General features: G+C 48.7%; 1 protein-coding gene across 1 annotated transcript in view; it reads right to left on the bottom strand.

Annotated features, from left to right (window-relative positions):
• Window positions 1-19,008, bottom strand: part of LOC146036829 (histo-blood group ABO system transferase-like) — a 41,253-nt gene that overhangs the window by 1,263 nt on the left and 20,982 nt on the right. The window contains exons 4-7 of the mRNA XM_083160698.1: window positions 16,178-16,261; window positions 13,961-13,996; window positions 2,820-2,954; window positions 341-386 (exon numbers count right to left, since the gene is read on the bottom strand). Coding sequence (XP_083016824.1) covers window positions 341-386; window positions 2,820-2,954; window positions 13,961-13,996; window positions 16,178-16,261 — 301 coding nt within the window. The remainder of the gene's footprint in view (window positions 1-340; window positions 387-2,819; window positions 2,955-13,960; window positions 13,997-16,177; window positions 16,262-19,008) is intronic.

Raw genomic sequence — 19,008 nt, forward strand, 5'->3', positions numbered from 1 at the left:
TTCCTCTGTAGAAAAGAAGATGTGCCTCCAGTCCAGTGGTTCTCAACTCCGGTCCTCAAGACCCCACACAGTTATGTTTTCCCATTCACCTGTGATGTGACAGTTGGTGATATAGAGGGCATCTGCTGGTGACCTGGAAAACGTGCACTGTGTGGGGGTCCTGACTGAGGACCAAGGTTGAGAACCACTGCTCTAGTCCATTCTTGATCATGTGATCAGTGGCTAAGCTTCCAGCCCCCTAGGCTATGGTTATCCATGATTCTTAGGCATCCCTGTCCTGTGCTGGTGGGAATTTGAGCCGAAATTGACAGAATTAGTACCGTAGCCAATTTGATTTAACCGTCTTGGCTCTTAAAACCTGAATGGTCATGGTGAAGTCTGGGAAACTGCCCAAAAGGAAGATAGAATTGACTTTATGTATGAAGCAGCGATAAGTGTGGAGAAGTTTAACGTAAAATGATACGTAGCAGCTGATTAGTTGCCATGGCACACTTCTTCACTCTTATAGCCCTTTGTGCTGCATCACTCATTTCTTTATCCAGTTCTCAGAATCTAAGACTCAGTGCAAATACCAGGTGAGCTCTCTCCTTTAAGTGTTGCAAACACCATGTGCTTTCCACATTACCATGGGATAATCCTTTCTACTGGGATCTCAAAACCGGAGGGGCATCTAACTGTGATCCTGCTGAGCTCTATAGGAAAGGGTGATCATTAAAGGTGAAGACCTTGTGAAGATGTCTATGGATCATTATCTCCCTGCACTCTTGACCTAGGTTATTGCCAGGTAATTAAGTCACCAACCCAGGTCCGAGGTGCGCCCTTGAAAGCTCCACCCCGAGTCGAGTAACCCGGCATTTTAACCCTTGCACTTTGTGAAATGTGGAAGTGATGAACGAGGGAGGGTGATTTAAGGAAGTGGATGTCTTGCCCTGAGTTTGGATCTGGACTGCTACAATACAGTGACCACATATACTGCAGATGTCAGGCAGAGGTAAAGAATAAAAGGCCCATTTGGGTGAGCTCTAGGGAACAAAAAGGGAGTCCATCAAATCAGGTGGCGAATCAAAAGGATATAAAATTGTGAATCAGGTCTTGGGTTGTGGAGTCACAAAGGGCCGATGATCAGAGGTAAAGAGCAAGGCCTTGCACCACATTGTTTGATCTTTGACTCCTATTAAAGACCGGATGCAGGCCTGCTTCTAATCCAGTTGCAATAGGTGATTTGGTGGCTACTGATCGATATTTCTCTGACTGCGCCAGAGCCGCAGAGTTCATGTATTACGTGCTAATGTGTCTCCGGTAGTAGTCTGTTGGAAGCTGCAGCCTGATTGCAAACTGCAGCTATTTTGACCAGGAGATGGGGACCGTTTCAGAAAACTGAGGTATGTTTCCCCTGTTTTGTGGCACCAGTGACTGCATCTTCCCCCTGAGATTTACTAGCTTCGGTAGCAGATATGTGGCGGCCATTCTGAGTAACAGTAGGACTCAGATGGACGATGCTTAGTATAGACATCAGTGGTGTAACTATAGCCCCGCAGCCCCCGCTGTGGCGGGGAGGCGCTGAGGGACTGTGGGCGCCGATCTGCGGGGCTATAGTTACAACTTACTACTACCGTAATATGAGTCGGTGGCCAGGAGTGGGGCATATCGGCAGCGTCGCCCCCTACTCCCCCTAGCCCTCCCACCCACGTAAACTTACCCCTCCGCATGCCGCCGCATTCAGGGTCCCGGCCGCAGCGCAGATCTTGTCCTGGCTCAGTCTCCTCCTGCAGTTCTAATGAAAAATAACTATCAGAAAATGGCTGCCCCAGTACAGCAGACAGTTTTTTGGGATGCTAGGAGGCGCGGGCCTCCTCTAGCATCCTTAAAAACTGTCTGCTGTTAGGGGGCAGCCATTTTCTCATGGTCATTATGGAACTGCAGGAGGAGACGGAGCCGGGAGAAGATCTGCGCTGCGGGACCCTGAATTCGGCGGCAGCATGCAGAGGGGTAAGGGGGGATATTTAACTTTATTTGGGAAGGTGGGTGGGAGGGCTAGGGGGAGAGGGGCGGCGCAAAAATTCTAGTTACGCCACTGATAGAGAAGTGCATGTTCTGATGCTCTTCTCAGTTACCAACTGGTCCAAACTTTAGGACATTAAAACACTTATCATTTACAGGTAGGCTAATACTATGAAGATTAAAAAATGCTGATTGAGTTTATTGTGAACGGTCTTAAACTATATCACAGTTCCATAGATAAAAGGTGGTTTCTAGTTCCACCATTGTCAGGGTCCTACAGCTTCTCACCAAACAACTTATTCTTGGTCTTTTTTTCACATGATACAGATAACATTAGATATTGTCCATTTCTCTTTTGCCAATTACTCTATTTAGTCTGGAGATCATTACTGAACGCAGGGCCGGTGGCTTCTCAGCACCCTAGGCAAAACTTCAACCTACTCCCACCCCAAAAAAAAATCATGTGCCCCCCCCCCCCTTCCCGCTGGGAAGGTGGGAAAGTCCCCTGCTTTTCCTGAAGGCCCACTGCACCCTCCCCTTTGCCACTAACAACAGAGTACAAGGAGGAGGGGGCAGCAATGTAGGAAGTATGTCTCAAGGGAAAGTATGGAGGTGAGGTCTTAGAAGTTCCACAGTTGCAACCTGCATTAAGTTCAACAAGGATCCTCATAGACATCCTTGACTTTTTGATTTGCAGACTTGGTGCCCCCCCCCCCCCCCCCCCCGGATCCCGGCGCCCTAGGCAGATGCCTAAAGCTGCCTAATGGTAGAGCCGGCCCTGACTGAACGCAACCACGTATAACATTTTTTTAACTTACTTTTTAATAGCAAACACAGTGATGCCAATGCGGACGTTCTTCTGATGGAACTGTACATTCAGTATGTCAATATTAAAGCTGCCATCCCATACAATTGGGGCAAACCAAGGTGTCATCATCAAGACGTCGGACCTCCTTCAAGCAACACAAATAAAATTTGATTAGAAGAACATTAGGTCACTAAAGTATTCTGTAACTCTACAGAGCAAACCGGCCTACTTTTTTTTTTTTTTTTGGTGGGGGGGGGGGGGGATTTTGGAAGATTGTTAAACGTGCTCTTATGATGTAAACAGGTCTGTTAAAATTCTAAGTTTCCCAAAGTTACTATGGCGCAAGACTTGTAAGAAAGATTAATTTAGAATACAAGTTCTTCAGGATGATGCGCTGGCAATTAATTGAAGAGAAAAATATAAAAATTCCACCAAGTGGGCTGTTGCAATAAATAATTTAAATCGCATTTAAATGTTCAGTGATCAACAGTTTCCATTCCATGAGCAAAATATATATTTTCTTAACTCGTTTCGATGAGCTATTATATTTGGAAATAGATGAATACTCTTTAAAGTTGTACAGTACCTACTGTAGGTAAAAGGTGAATCCCCCTTTTGATGATATACTGTCATTTGTTAGTTGTAATAGTTGTTCCGGATATTCATTTGCTTTAAAAGTCATCCAATAAAATGTAAAACTTGAATTTCAAAGTTGTTCTGTTTAGTACAATTCTTTTGATCCTTCTTTGTGGGGGCAAATTTTCCAACATCTCTTATATATTTAGCCAGATCTGTCACTCAACCCCTGTGGAGAACGTTCCTGTGTAGAACAGTTTCACTTTCATGTGTCTGACGTTCCACCCCCTTGACATCACCTCCCCCCGCCCAGCCAGGGCACCATCCACCATTACTCCACAGCCACCATCCACCATTACTCCTGCACATCCCTACCCTCTGCCAGGACCCCCGCGACCCCCCTCCCGCGATTCGCGGGACCCCCCGCGATTTGCAGGACCCCCCCGCAAACCCCCCTCCCGCAATTCGCGGGACCCCCCTGACCCCCCCTCCCGCGAATCGCGGGACCCCCGCGACCCCCCCCTCCCGCGAATCGCAGGACCCCCGCGACCCCCCCCTCCCGCGAATCGCGGGACCCCCGCGACCCCCCTCCCGCGATTCGTGGGACCCCCGCGACCCCCCCTCCCGCCATTCGCAGGACCCCGCACCCCCCCTCCCGCGATTCGCGGGACTCCCGCTTTCCACCCTCCCGCAAGTCGCGGGACCCCCCCTCCCATGATTCGCGGGACCCCCCGCGAACCCCCCCTCCCGCGATTCGCGGGACCCCCCTCCCGCGATTCGCGGGACCCCAGCTCATTAGGTCGACAGCTCATTAGGTCGACATGTTTTTAGGTCGACACTGCCATTAGGTCGACAGTGTCTATGTCGACAGTCAAAAGGTCGACACGGGTTTTTTCACTGTTTATTGAGCCGACATGTGCCGACAGGCGGTATTTCATGCCCTACTATCCACTAGGGCGTGGTGGGAGAATAAAATAGTGTGCCGAGCGCAGCGAGGCACCGTGCCCGAAGCATAGCGAGCGGCTGCGGTACACTTCAAACTGTGTCCATGTCGACTGTGTCGACCTTTCAGCCAAAAAACAGTGAAAAAACCCATGTGGACCTTTTGACTGTCGACATAGACTCTGTCGACCTAATGGCAGTGTCGACCTAAAAACATGTCGACCTAATGAGCTGTCGACCTAATGAGCTGTCGACCTAATGACATGTCGACCTAATGGTATGTCGACCTAAAACCATGTCGACCTATTGAGCTGTCGAACTAATGGTGTCGATGTAATGGCTGTCGATGTAAGTGCTGTCTAATATCCGTCCCAGACCCGACCAGACCCTCCCGCGATTCGCTGGACCTCCTTGACCACCCCCTCCCGCGAAACGTGGGACCCCCGCGACCCTCCCGCAAATCGCGGGACCCCAGCGACCCCTCCCTCCCGCGAGCCCCCTCCCGCGATTCGCAGGACCCCTGCATCCTCCCCTCCCGCGATTCGCGGGACCCCTGCGACCCCCCCTCCCGGCATTAAAAGGGCCCCCCGTGACCCCCCGCCCGCGATTCACAGCACCCCCCCCCCCCTACTGTGATTTGCGACCCCACTCCCGCGATTCACGGAACCCCCCATAGCGCCGCCTCCCGCGATTTGCGGGCCCCCTCGGCACTTCTCACGATTTGCGACCGCCCCCTAATTCACACATTCGGGGACCCCACCTCCCGCGATTCATGCCCCCCTCACGCAATTCACGGCGCCCCCCACGACCCCCCCTCCCGCGATTCACGAATCCCCCGTAGCGCCCCCCTCCCGCGATTTGCGGGCCCCCTCGGCACCTCTCGCGATTTGCGACCGCCCCGTAATTCACACATTCGGGGACCCCCTCCCGCGATTCATGCCCCCCTCACGCAATTCACGGCACCCCCATACCCCCCTTCCTGCGATTCGGAACCCCCCACGACCCCCCCTCCCGCGATTCATGCCCCCTCCCGCGATTCACAGACCCCCGCACCACCCCCCTGCGCCCACCCTCCCTTGATTCACGCCCCCCTCATGCAATTCACGGCAACCCCCCACACCCCCCCCTCCTGCGATTCGCAGCCCCCCACGACCCCCGCCTCCTTCGATTCATGACCCCTCCCGTGATTCACGGACCCCCGCACCACCCCCCCTTGACTCACGGCACCCCACGCGCCCCTCCCGCAATTCACGGACCTCCGCAACCCCCCCTCCCGCAATTCACTAACCCCGACAACCCCCCTCCCGCAATTTGCGGACCCCCTTCCCACGATTCAAGCCCCCCCGCGCCCACGATTTGCGGACCCCCGCCCCCTCCCGCTAACCGCGGATCCCCACACACCACCCACCCTCCCGCAATTTGCAGACCCCCCAGACCCCCTTCCGGCAATTCCACCCCCCAGCGGACCACCGCGGCCCCCGCTCCCGCATTTCACGTACCCCCGTGACAATGGGGGATCCTGTACCACCACAAGCAGGTACCGCCCCTAGGTGGGAAATCCGGCCCTGGCTGCCGCACTGCAGGTTTCCCCACTGCCCTTTGCACCAGCGCCACAACTTTTATCAATGTCTTGCCCACATACCACTATTATACAGCCTCCTGCTCTCATGCACGCTCACTCCCTCCCAGTGGGGGGAGACGCTCACCCACTGCCGGGAGCTGCATACTATCCCCCACCCTCCTCCAGTTCTAGGGATGCCCATCGACCATCAATGATTTTCAAATAATCGATGGTTTATGGCCGATGTTGAATACTTTTGCCATCAATGTGGGAGGACACTGCCCTGCCTCCTGTTCTCCTGCCCCGTAACTTCCGCCAGTGGAGACCCGCTCACCCTGTGTTGCCCACATTCCCCTATCATGCTTTACCGCCCAGCCTCCTGCTCTCATGCACCCTAACTCCCACCCAGTCGGAGGAGACACTGACTCCTGTATTTCTGTGCTGCCACGCTGGACCCTCACCCACTGGCAGAAGCTGCACAGTGTCCACCACCCTCTTTAGTCCCCCGTATGCCCACACACCCCTATCACTACCCAGCTTCCTGCTCTCCTGAACCGTAACTTCCACCACTGGGTAATCGCTGACGCTGTGTTGCCCACATACCCCTATCATGCCTCATATCCCAGCCTCCTGCTCTCATGCACCCTAACTCCCACCCAGTAGGAGGAGACACTGACTCAGGGCCACCGTCCGGTACTCCTGTGCTGCCACGCTGGACCCTCACCCACTGCCAGAAGCTGCAATACAGGGCATCTTTCATACAATTCTAACCATATTTCTCACAATACAAATGTTCACAAATTAAGGGGCGTAGCCCCTTACGCCGGTGTGAAGAGCGCCCGTAGGGCGCGATGAATCACCTAGTACAGTTATACCCCTTTCAGACATACCTGAAAATCCCGGGTTTTTTCACATGAATGCACCCAAACCCGGGACTAGTGTATGTCTGAAAGGGTATACCCGGGGATTTCACTCCCAGATACTGAGCACCTGCAATGGACCAGGGTTTTTCCCGGTACTTTACTCCCGGGTATAATACCCTTTGAGAAGAGGAGATCAAATCTCAAATCACAGGCTCACAGGTCATTCTTGTGAGCCAGCAATGTGTCCCATTTTAATGATGAAACACTGAAATGCATGAAAAGCCTGGCTTATGTGTGAAAGGGGTATACCCGGGTTTTCCCCGGATCTGAGGTGTAGTGTGAAAGGGGGTCTGTTACTAAAATCCTGGGAGTGACCTGGGTTGAAAATACCGAGTAAACCTGGCCAAAATCCCGGGTAGTATATCTAAAAGGGGTATTATTTTGACTGAATTATCCTTCTTGATTCTTCCCCTGTTCTTATGAACATTGTATCAATCGTGGGAAAAAAGGACTCAATCATGCTTAAGGAAGATTTTTTTTTTTTTTTACGATATGGCCATTTCCGAGAGATCAGAATGACCGATTATGTAAAAAACATTCCATATGTGGGCATGATCACAATCCAATGCAGGTGCCTGCTGGTCATTCATGGAGCCCACTGATCTCTTCAGCAGGCGGAAAATTGAATGACCCGTCATGCAGGATTTGGTCACATCGTTCAGTGGCCCTTATTCAGATCTGATTGCAGTACAAATTTGTTCTCAAAATGGGCAAAACCATGTGCACTGCAGGTGGGGCAGATGTAACATGTATAGAGAGAGAGTTATGCTGGCCACACATCAGAAAGATATCGTTCCAACCTTCCAACTTTTGGCTGGTTGGAATGATAATCTTTCTAGTGTGTGGGAACAAACGATTATCAGCCGTTTGCTCCCACACGGCCAAAAACGCTGATAAACGGAAAAAAACGGTCGTTCCAACTAGCTGGGAAAAATCAAACCTGTTTGATTTTTCCCAGCTGATCGCCCTGATGTGTGGGGGAACTGTCCTCCAACTGCCCGATAAGTAGGCGGACACTGACCAGCAGTGTCCACCTACTTGTGTCACCAGTGGAGTCCAGTGCCAGCAGCAGCAGGAGGAGAGGTGCCAGTGTCAGTGACACTGGCACCCGCAATTAATCCTGCCTGGCCCTCTGCCCCCATCAGGTAGCAATGGCAAGGGGCTCGCTACAGCATGCGGCGCCGCTGAGGAAACCTGGTTCTTGTCACAGCGGGGCGGCTTCGGGGGAGGAGAGACACAGCCCGAGAGCACTGGATTGCTGTGGACTCACTTGCCCGCGCCGCATGTCCCTCAGAGCATTGGAGTACCGTCCGCCGTAGCTTCTGCTGCTGTTATACTGGTAAAGGAGAGCCGGCTGATCCCCTCCAGGTTGTTCTCCCCCTTCGGTCACTTAACTCCGCTGGTGCTCTCCCTGTCTCTGCCGGGAGTCGAGGTCTAATCACTGTGCCGCCGCTGGTCCTCTCTGCCGGGTGCCCTGTTCTCATCCCCGGCCCTGCTGGCTCTCATAACTGCGCAGCCACTGGTCCTCTCCCTGCCGCTGCTGGGTACAAGACTCCAGCCGTGTCCCCTAAGGTGAGGGCTGCTGGCGGGGGTTTTGCAGTAGTATACACTCGCTGCTATACCTCCCAGCAGGTAACTCCGGCATGCGAGCATTAACTACCTGACCCTACCTCTCTCACCCCTCTCTGCCTGACTTTCCCCCTTCTCTCACCTCAACCGGCAACTTCCACCGGTCCCCGACATTTACCCGTTCCCCGGCAGCGGTACACCCTCCCCTCCTTATCCATCTGGCGCTGCTTCTTCCATCTCTCACCTCCAGTCTCTCACCTCCAGCCTCCCCCAGTGTGCCATGCAATGAGCAGCCTCCTGCAGATACACAGAGTCCCCCCTCTCCCCCCAGTGTAAGGTACATACTGTATTCTACTGATACTCTGTCATAACCATGTGTTTTAGTGACACAACAGAAAATGCCCAAACTATGTATGATATAAAGACAGGCTCTATGTATCGCTGGTGCCATAACTCCAATATACTGTATGGTGTAAAGAAAGGTTGGTATGTATCGCTGGTGCCATAACTCCAATATACTGTATGGTGTAAAGAAAGGTTCTATGTATTGCTGGTGTCAAAACTCCAATATATGGTATAAAGACAGATTCTGTGTAACTGTTGTCATATCCTCAGTATAAGGTGTAAATACAGGTTTCTGTGTATCACTGGCGTAATGACAAGTTCTATGTATCACTATCACTGGTTATGTAGCTCCCTCTGGTGTATTGATAGGTTCTATACGTTCTATACGTGTCACTGGTGACAAAGCTCCTCTGTCTGATGTAAGGACAAGTTCTATATGTGCCACTGGTGACATAGCTCCTCTGATGTAAGGACAGGTTCTATGTGACATAGCTCCTTTGGCATAAGGGCAAGTTCTGGAAGTTCCTCTAAATATTGCATTTCAGCTGCAGTTTCTATAGATAAAATGATACAGTATTGGAGAATGTACTATCTCATTGGTAGCAAAATATCTGAATCAGGACTTGTAATACAAAAATGATGAGCCGCCAGAGTCATGTATTAATTAAATATAGAGAGGAAAGATTCTGCTTGAGCTCATTCGCTATGTGCGCTGGTCTTACAGTGTTGTTCCCAGTGAGTAAGGAGTCTACACAACATTACTAATGCAGATAGATATATATATATATATATATATATATATATAGAGGACAGACAGTGGTATATCTAATTATGGCACCTTTAAGGATAATCCACATAAGCAAAGGCAACTGGAGAATTCTGCTGGACAAGTACTGCAGGTCACCATCCTGCGCAGTGCACTATTATTATTAATAAGAAGAAGTAGAAGACTGTAACTAACACAAATGACTGCATGCCTAATATAGTATCTCTGTATGCATCTGTTTCTTATTAGATTATAAGGCTGTGAGGAGAGTCTGTTGGTGTAATGGTTAATAATTTTGCCTTACAGCACTGAGGTCTTATTTATTAACAGTTTCTTATATAGCGCACACATATTCCGCAGCGCTTTACACAGAATAGTTGAACATTCACATCAGCCCCTGCCCCAGTGGAGCTTACAATCTATATTCCCTACCACATGTACATACACACACGCAGACATTCTAGGGTTAATTTTTGTTGGAAGCCAATTAGCCTACCAGTATATTTTTGGATTGTGGGAGGAAACCGGAGTACCCAGAGTAAACCCACGCAAGTAGGCGGAGAATATACAAACGCCTCACAGTTAGGGCCATGGTGGGTATTGAACCCATGACCATGATAAATTTTGATTCTCTATGGGTTAAACTTCATGGTCTTGTGTTTACAGAGAGTTAACTGTCCACATTTACAAGCACATAACCTGACCCAGGTTCAGTGTAAAACAGAGCAGACCCTGGTCCGACCTAGGTCAAAGTGCTGTGGAGTATGAAGCTGGGTCCATCCCTGGATACTCCTGTGTTTGAAGACCAGGGTTCGACCAGGGATTTTGGTGTAAAAGGGGTATTAGAAGGCTAAAATGAGCAATATCTTTTAAAAGGTAATCAAGTGTGTATGGGGCTTATGTTGCAACACTGAGAAATATTGTTACAAATTATTTGCATTTAACAATTTGAATAGATACATGTAACTTTGAGATTGTCTAGTGTGTGAAGCAAAGTTTTCATTTACTTTCTCTTTTCACATGCTGTCTACTACATAAAGGTGGAATTAAACCGTTTTATTAAAATAAATGTAAAAAATAAATAAAAAAAAACACAGAAGTAGGCTGAACCTGTCCACCTACTTCTGTGACATCAGAAGTTGGACAGAAGTTGGCTGGACTAAAAAAAAAAAAAAAAAAGTTTACTAGTTGAAAGAAAAGTTGGTTAGATGTGTGGGGAACTGTTTAGTTGGACTGTCAAGTTGGATGGTTGGAGGTTTGAAGGGTTTCAGAAAAGTTGGTCTGAAGTTGGTCTGATGTGTGGCCAGCATTAGATGTGTAGGCATGATGAATGATGTGGTATATGGTTTACAGTGCTAAAATGACCCATCTAACCCTCTGATCATTTAGTCAATCGTTCTATCTGTGGGCCTGATCAGGAGTGGATTTCAAGGGAAATCGGATAGACATTAGATTGTACATGATATCTTAGTGTATGAGCATTTTTACAGACCTAGTGATTCACTATTATTAATAATAATTTATATGTATTGCCAAGTACAGAGTATTTTCTGGAATGGAACTGTGGAGCACAACCAGGATTCTACAAACATGTACCTTGTCTAAGGTGGCCATACATCAGAACCTGTTTGCAATCATGATTGTGTCCAACTCTCCATTCTACTCCCTGGCAGATATTGGCGGTTTCTGGGACACACAATGTACTCACACAATCCATCATACAATCAGGGCCGGCGCCACCACTAGGCATTTGCCTAGGGCGCCGGCCACTGGAGGGCGGTACTGAGCCGCCGAGGAGACCGGGAAGAAAGCTGCAGCAGCATTTGGGACACCCAGCCAGGAATTCAACCAAGCAGGGAGCTGCCAGGTGAGTCCGTACGCCCCCCCTCCCCCTCCCTGCATGGAGCCCGCCATGTGCTGCCCCCCCTGCTGCTCAGCCGCAGAGTGCCCCAGGTGACCCCCCCCCCCCCCTGCCCGCACACCCCCACCCCCTCCACCACTACCGCGCCCGCATCCCCCACCCCCCCCACCCCCCCCCACCCCCCGGCTGGGTGTCCCGTACTTGCCAGCTGCTGCTGGTGCAGCAGCAGCTTTCTTCCTGGTCTCCCCTCTGAAGTATCAAATATGGGGGCTGGCCCATTAGGATCAAAAGGATAGGAGTACCAAAAATCCATTTGTTTTTGGAACTTTTTTTTGTTCTTCCTGTAAGTTTGGTCTGGGCTGCTTCCTTAAAAGCATCACCTGTTTTTATAAATTGACATAATCCTCTGCATTGGAGGATAAATGAAACGGTAATCTTATTCCCAGAGGGGTTAATAAGAGTGATCCCTTTAACTTTGGTAAATGGGACTACAGGTAGAGTCTCCCGTATCTGTAGATCTATTATCCCAAATATTCCAAAATATGTGGGGTTTTTTTTGGAATATTTTGAGTTTTTTTTTTTTCCCTGTCCCTTTTTTCATACTTACCAAGTTCCCGAGATGTCCCACGGCGCCTTCAGGACTTTTTTCATACTTACCAAGTCCCCCGATGTCCACGGCGGCCTTCTAGAATCCAGCGTCTTAAGCGGTCCTAGGAGTGCAATGAATGAGTGAGCGGGGGCGCGCACCGGTGACGTCACCGGCGTGCCCTTAAACTCTCACAATGAAATCCTGGGACCGCTGAAGAGAATCCTGAAGGCCTCTGGACATCGTGGGACCATTGGGGCACCACCAGAGGACCAGGTAAGTATTAAAAAACAAAATAATTCCCAAAACCTTAAATATCCCTTATCCAAAATTCTCGTGGTCCTGAGCATTTTGGATAAGGGATACTCGACCTGTATTGTGTTTTTTGTTACACATTATTTTAAGCAGTATCTTTCACTTTAGGTATTTTTAAATATGCTATAATATAAAATAACTTAGTTACATATGAACATCAAAAGAAGCGCCACATGCCAAGGACGCATCTTGCCTGTCATTGCAGTTAATTATCGCTGTATAGTATGCATGAAGATTTCAGCAAAGGACAAGTCTGATGAGAGTGGTCCAGTGCAATGCGAGGATTTCGGAGTCCATCTGAGCATGCCTCATATGGAGCACATCAGTGGTGGCACCAGAGGAGGTGCAGCAGCACAGTCCAACATTCAAATATGGGAGCCATACCAACTGCCAGTGAGTCAGATTGAAGTGGCATTTGGTGACAGTTGGTGTGCCTCCTCTATTTGAATTTTGAACTGCAGCAGCCCCTCCTCTGAAGCCTCTCCTGGTGCCCATGGTGTGGGGGTGCTGGGAGAGATTCAGTTGGATCCCTCAGAGGGCAATGCAAAGAAAAGTCCACAGACTTCCTATAGATTGTAAGCTTGCAGCAGGGCCCTCTAACCCCCAAGTCTGTCTGTTACCCAGTTGTTTTATCGTTGTCTACTATTGTAAAGCGCAACGGAATCTGCTGCGCTATATAAGAAACTGTAAATAAATAATAATAATTGTGTAACAATATCTAAAGATAGTGCAAGCTTGGTGCATATGCGAAAAGCTCATTGCCAGACATGTGATGCCATGTGAGGGAACAGTGCCACCAACAGGAGAAAGCAGAGTACTATCCGCATGGCTGCCCACAAATTTTAAAAGGAAGTTATTTCTTGCGGACATTTATTCAATAATTTTAATTCAATTTGAGTAAATATCTCTTTTATATGCATTGTAGAGGTTGCACACAAACACAAAATGTGTGTTCGTTCCTCTAGTGGATAAAATAAAACTTTCTATAACTCCCTCTGTGATAAGGAAGGCAAATGAAGTAAATGACCAGCAGAAAGAGAATTCCCAGGTAATGGAGGTGGAGAGAGGAGTAAGTACAATCTTTGATTCCAGCATCCTCACTTTCTTATAAACTGGAAGAGAACGGACAGTAAAGATGATCAGCTCTATCACTCGTCTCATGAGCCAAATCAGGGTCAGGCGGAGTTACCAGTGGGGGTTCTCTAGATGACCTTCACCGTCAGGGGACTAACATCCAGTTATGGGCAGTTGTGGGTGGGGAGCCCATGTGCAAAAATATAATCCTACACTGCAACCCAAGGTCACAATTTGCAACAGAGGGTGACAAAAATGGCAGAGAGAGGCAGAGGGATAAAAAAAATAGGTGACAGGAAGACTGTGACAGGGCAGCAGTGGGCCCCTAAGTCCTCAGGGACCCAGTACACTGCACCAATGATACTTCCGGCTCGGAGTTGGAGATTTTAGGATGGGTTCCCAAATGTGGTCCTCAAGGCACCCTAACAGTTCTGGTTTAAGGGATAACCAAGCTTGGGCACACGTGACTTAATGAGTACTACAGTCAATTTGATTTAACCACCAGCCATGGATATCCTTAAAACCTGGACTGTTAGTATGAAGGATAGTATTTGGGAACCTCTGGGATAAGGCAATGTATATATTGACATGCATATTTCGTTTAAAGTTATACATGTACTAAATAACACTTACGGCGGCCTCATGGCGTCCGGCTTTACATACAGCATTCTGCAAGAAAAGGAGAAAATATCCTATATAATAAAACACTAACACTGCTCCTCACCTCTATGGGGGGAATTACAGTGTTTTGTGCACCAGTGGCCACTAGATGGTGCCCAACCTAGCATTTCAAGTTTTGTTCCACTCGGGCGAGCAGAGCCGCGAGTACTGACATTACTGTTCTGTTGTTCCATTATTTTGTTGTGCTGGTAACTAGTCTATTATAATTTTATCAGTTTGGGTTGTATATATCTGTCAAGGCAAACATTATATTTGCTATTCATAAAAAAATTTCATCTTGCCATGGATCTGCAGACAAACCCTTTTTGGAAGACCTAAATCACCAAATCTAGATACATAAGGGCAGATGTATGAACCAGCATTAAGGGCAGAAATGCTCTTAATGCTGGTTAACTGGGGGGGGGGGGGGGGGGAGTCGGGGAGATTATGTTTAGCCTAATGTATTACTAGCGCACCTAACGTGAGTTATGCTCGGCGGTGCTGTCCCCTGTAATCCCCCCCAAGTGTTTAGCAGCCGGTGCGATGTATTAACAGCCGCCCAGGCGTTAATTCGCCCAGCCCACTTCGCCAGATCAGGGCTAGCGTTGTCCTATCCCCCACTGTGGGGACAACGCTAGCCCTGCTTCTGGCTTGGGCTGCGCTGGAAATATCACGGTTTTAGCGAGATCTCGCGCATGCCAAGAAAGCCGGCCGGGGAGCCGCAAGTGCGCATGCGCTGGGCGCCGGAGAAGCCGATAAGGAGAGCCGCTCACGCTGGGCATAACGGCTCTCCTTATCGGCTTGGGGCGGGGGGGGGGTTAATACATCTGCCTATAACGTGTGCCCGCTTCTCCACGTTATGCTGGAGAAGCGGGACTCGTTTTTTGAAAAAAAACGTTATAGGCAGATAGAACATTCTCATAGTGGGGAAGATGTATCAATGTTTGTATTAAAAACACTGCATTATCAATGCCATTGGAGAACAAGAAAACTGGACTTTTTCCAATTAACCCTCTGTAGTGGAATGAGGTGGTACAGTAGAGGGAAGGACTGTTGATGGCCATCAACCATTAATGAATTATCACCAAAAAAAGGAGGCTGGTGCCAATCGCACCTATCGGTCATTGTATGACGGAGGTGTGCTAACACAGGACACAAATTGTATTAAAGAGGGCCAAGGAGAGAAAAAGCGGTCCTATAATGTGGTCCACCTAACAATAGTAAAAATGTACTTTTATTGACGTCATGTAAAACTACGAAATATAGAAAAGACGTGACACAAAAAAGATATGAAAGTAAAGTGTTTAAAAATAAGGTAGCGGCAGTGGCGTAACTATAGCACCGCAGCCCCCTGCGGTCGCGGGGGGCGCTGTGCATGTGGGGGCGCCTTTGCTATAGTTAGCACCCTCCTGTCCGCCCGTCTGCCCATCCACCGCTTGCCGCCCGCCAATCCGCCACCCGCAGCCTTACCTGTCTTCAGTTCTTCTGCTAGCGAGACGGACCACAATAAAATGTCCGCCCCATATAGCAGACAGTTCTCTGATACTGTCTGCTGTATGGGGGCGGACATTTTGTGTTGGTCCGTCTCCATAGCAGAAGAATGAAGCCAGCAAGGGAGCCGGGACCAGCAGCAGCAAGACCGGTAAGGCTGCGGGTAGGGGATGGGGGAGGGGGGGGTGCTGCGGAGGGGGGGGGGAGGGGGGCGCCCCCCATTAATGGTGGGTGGGGTGCCCAATTCATAGTTACGCCCCTGGGTAGCGGGCTGACGGTACACTGTCATTTATGTCTGTACATTCTTTTGTAATGAAGATTGGTTTACTCCAGCATCAAGTTCAAGTGAGCTGCACATATTTGCGTCTTTATTTAGATGTATTCAATCCTTAATAAAGTGCTTTATTCCAATCCTCTATAACAGATGTATTCTCCAGCCAAATGCCCTCCCGTCGCACAGCTCAAAGAGTATCTGCTGCGCATACTTTTTGTACTAGATCTCATCTCGTCTCATTGTATTGCAAAACCTATGCAATGCGATCTAGTGCAAATTGTATACAATAATTGTACCGTGTATGGGCACCTTTAGAACGATTATTCTTGATGAGAGAATCCGTTATGTTATCAGAGTGTTTACATAAACAATGAATACGATTAGTACACCTAAAATAACCCAGGTGGTTTTGCATCTTGTGTTACCTTGCAAGCGAGACTTGTTCTGATTGGTCCAGTTGTTCTAAGGTGTTCACCTGCGAGTTATTGGTGACAGAATCCCTTGATGATCTGTTTGGAGGAAATGTTAATTATCAGAACTTTTACCAAAGACAATGGATTTAATAATGCGTTAAAAGCACCCTATTGTTGGTCAGTCTAGTCCTAGCATTCATACTTTAAGCCTCATACCAAGGGGTGGGCCTAGACTTTTCTTTTAGGGGGGGGGGGGGGTTTAACAGTTGATCCTGACTCACAGCACAGCAGCCACTGCCCCTGGGTCTCAGAGCGCCAATGTTCATCAGAAGCTTGGCACTCAATTAATGTAGACTGTAGCAGACAGCTAATCAATGTAATGGGCCCCACACACAGCGCAATATTTTATCAAATCACACAGAAAATGCCTGAAAACGCATGTAAATCGCTGTGTGTATAGCCCACACCGCGATTTACATGCGCGCCCCCGCCGTTCTGAATCTGCCCAAGATGTAGAATGGACCCGACGGACATTTGAGAGCAGTCGTTTAGAAAGTTCCTGGTCATCTCCCGGGTCATCTCCCGCATGTGTGGCCGCGGTCAAATGAGCAGGGCTTTTCTGGGCGACTGAAACCCCGCTGGACATCGTCCCCATGGCACCGCAGCGGGACAGAGAGGCCGCAATGCTGGACTCTGGAGTTGGTAAGTTCTTTTTTTTTCTTCCCACTGTGGCACTAATGTTTGCATTTGGGGGGGGGGGGGGGGGGGGGGAAGGGGGGTGACCCTCACTATACAAAACATATATATATATATTATGTGTTTCATCATGCCAGTATATTTTTTGCAGTACATTATTTTCCCCTAGCACTTTCATTATTCTAGACCACTCTGAAAACCTGTTCAATATTTTAATTAGAAGCAAACACACAAATGCAAATAGTTTTCTTTCTAGTAACATTCTGAATTCATGCTGGGTCAATTGCGGTCAAAGTTATGGTTATAGGACTTAATTGTTCTCAGGGGGACTTGGTGTCAGGGTGATTCTAATGTACAGTATGCCATTCTGTGCTTTAAATAAAGTGGTTTCTTGCTAAAAAAATAAATAAAATAAAGTGTGTAGAATGTAAAGTCCCACAAATATTTGTGATGCTGTATTGTTCTGATTGTCATGTTTGTGGAAACAGTATGTTTTACATAGCAGCTGTGTATGCTTTAAGAAATCAATTCTACCGAGAGTATTGTACTGAGATATGAAGGCTGTGACACATCGGCTTTGTGAAGGGACACTTTTACAATCAAAGATGATACTCCTCCAGGCTTTATTCCAACCCATTATTTAAATGGGTGTGGTATATTTGCCCGACATTACTCAGACGTCGGAATCCCGACTGCACAGCAGGGTGAGCGCAATAAAGCCCCTCGCTGGACCCCCACGAGGGAGCAGTCAGGATTCCGACGTCGGAGTAATGACTGTCGGAATCCCGACTGGCACCCATTTAAACTTATGAGTGATTTGAAATCTGAATCTCCCATTATGACTCTCTGGCACAAATCTCTCTGTGTGTGGGCTCATTATCTGAGAGATTCAGTTTAAGGGAAATCTCTCATGCTGAATCTTCCGTTATGAATCTCTGGCACAGATCTCTCTATGTGTAGGCCCCTTAAGATCTTGGTAAAGCGTACAGGGAATACAAACAGCAGGGGATAGTGATTACAGCCACACAATGCTTGGGGAGTTGATCGCCCGTTCTCCCTCCCCCTGGATCCACCCATGTCTCATACACATGTCTTCCAGCATGATCCTACTTCTGCCCCCTGCTGGTAATTCGGCCAGTATGCAACATGCCATGTTTGTCAGGGGGTTGCAAGCCCATAATGTAGACTGTCTCATAGCCCCATGTGGTGATCAGAACTATACTCCCCTATAAAAGCCAAATAGCAGGTGCACTTCACTGGGCTCACATTAAACTTTTCATTAATAACAATAAAGGCCCCCATACACTAGTCAGACTTGCCCTAAGGATTAATTTGCCCTAGAGATCCCATGGCAGCTCCCCTTGAGGCTCACCTGTGATTTGGCACTTGATTTTTACAGTGCTGCACTGCTGGCACATACCTACGGATCGAACCCAACACACCGTGGGTGCTAAAAAAGCAGCTGATGGGTCCAATCCGGTAGATTGTACCTGCAGCAGGTTCAATCGGTATGGTCTGACCTGATGCGCATGGGACCAACGGGTCGGAGGGGATGTCAAACAATTTTGGCCGATTTACAGTATATTTAAAATAAAATACAGCAGGGAGCACGGGGATGATAATACCTTCAGCCGGCATAGCACAAAGCTGACTGAATCACCTACCCAGGCATCACTTTCTCAGAGCGGCCCGTCATCAGGGCTCTGCAGTCATAATGGCTCTTTGCTGCTCCTGTGACAAAGCACAAGCTCACGTTACAGCACCGGCAGTCACCGAAGCAGGAAGCACCAATGACCAGCAGCCCTGCGGGAGCGCTCATCAGCAATCCTCGGGGAAGGCAAGCATGATAAGTGGTGCAGGGGTGAGGGTGCCACTGACGGCAATGGTAGCAGCGGCGGTGCATGTGTATTGCATGATCTGGGTATTTTTTGCGAAAAATACCCCAATAATGCTGCCGAGAGCCATCGCAGAGACTGAGCTTTCTCACAAACTCTATACCTACATGCGATAATCCATGTGAGGTAGTCAATTATCGCAAATCTGAATGATATCACATCATAACATACCTCCCAACTTTTGACCTGAAGAAATAGGGACACTAGGCTAATTAGCCGCGACCTCATTTTCATACGAGAATAGACGCTGTG

This window comes from Crinia signifera, chromosome 9 (assembly GCF_055691185.1).
Source record: "Crinia signifera chromosome 9, ASM5569118v1, whole genome shotgun sequence".
NCBI lineage: Eukaryota > Metazoa > Chordata > Amphibia > Anura > Myobatrachidae > Crinia > Crinia signifera.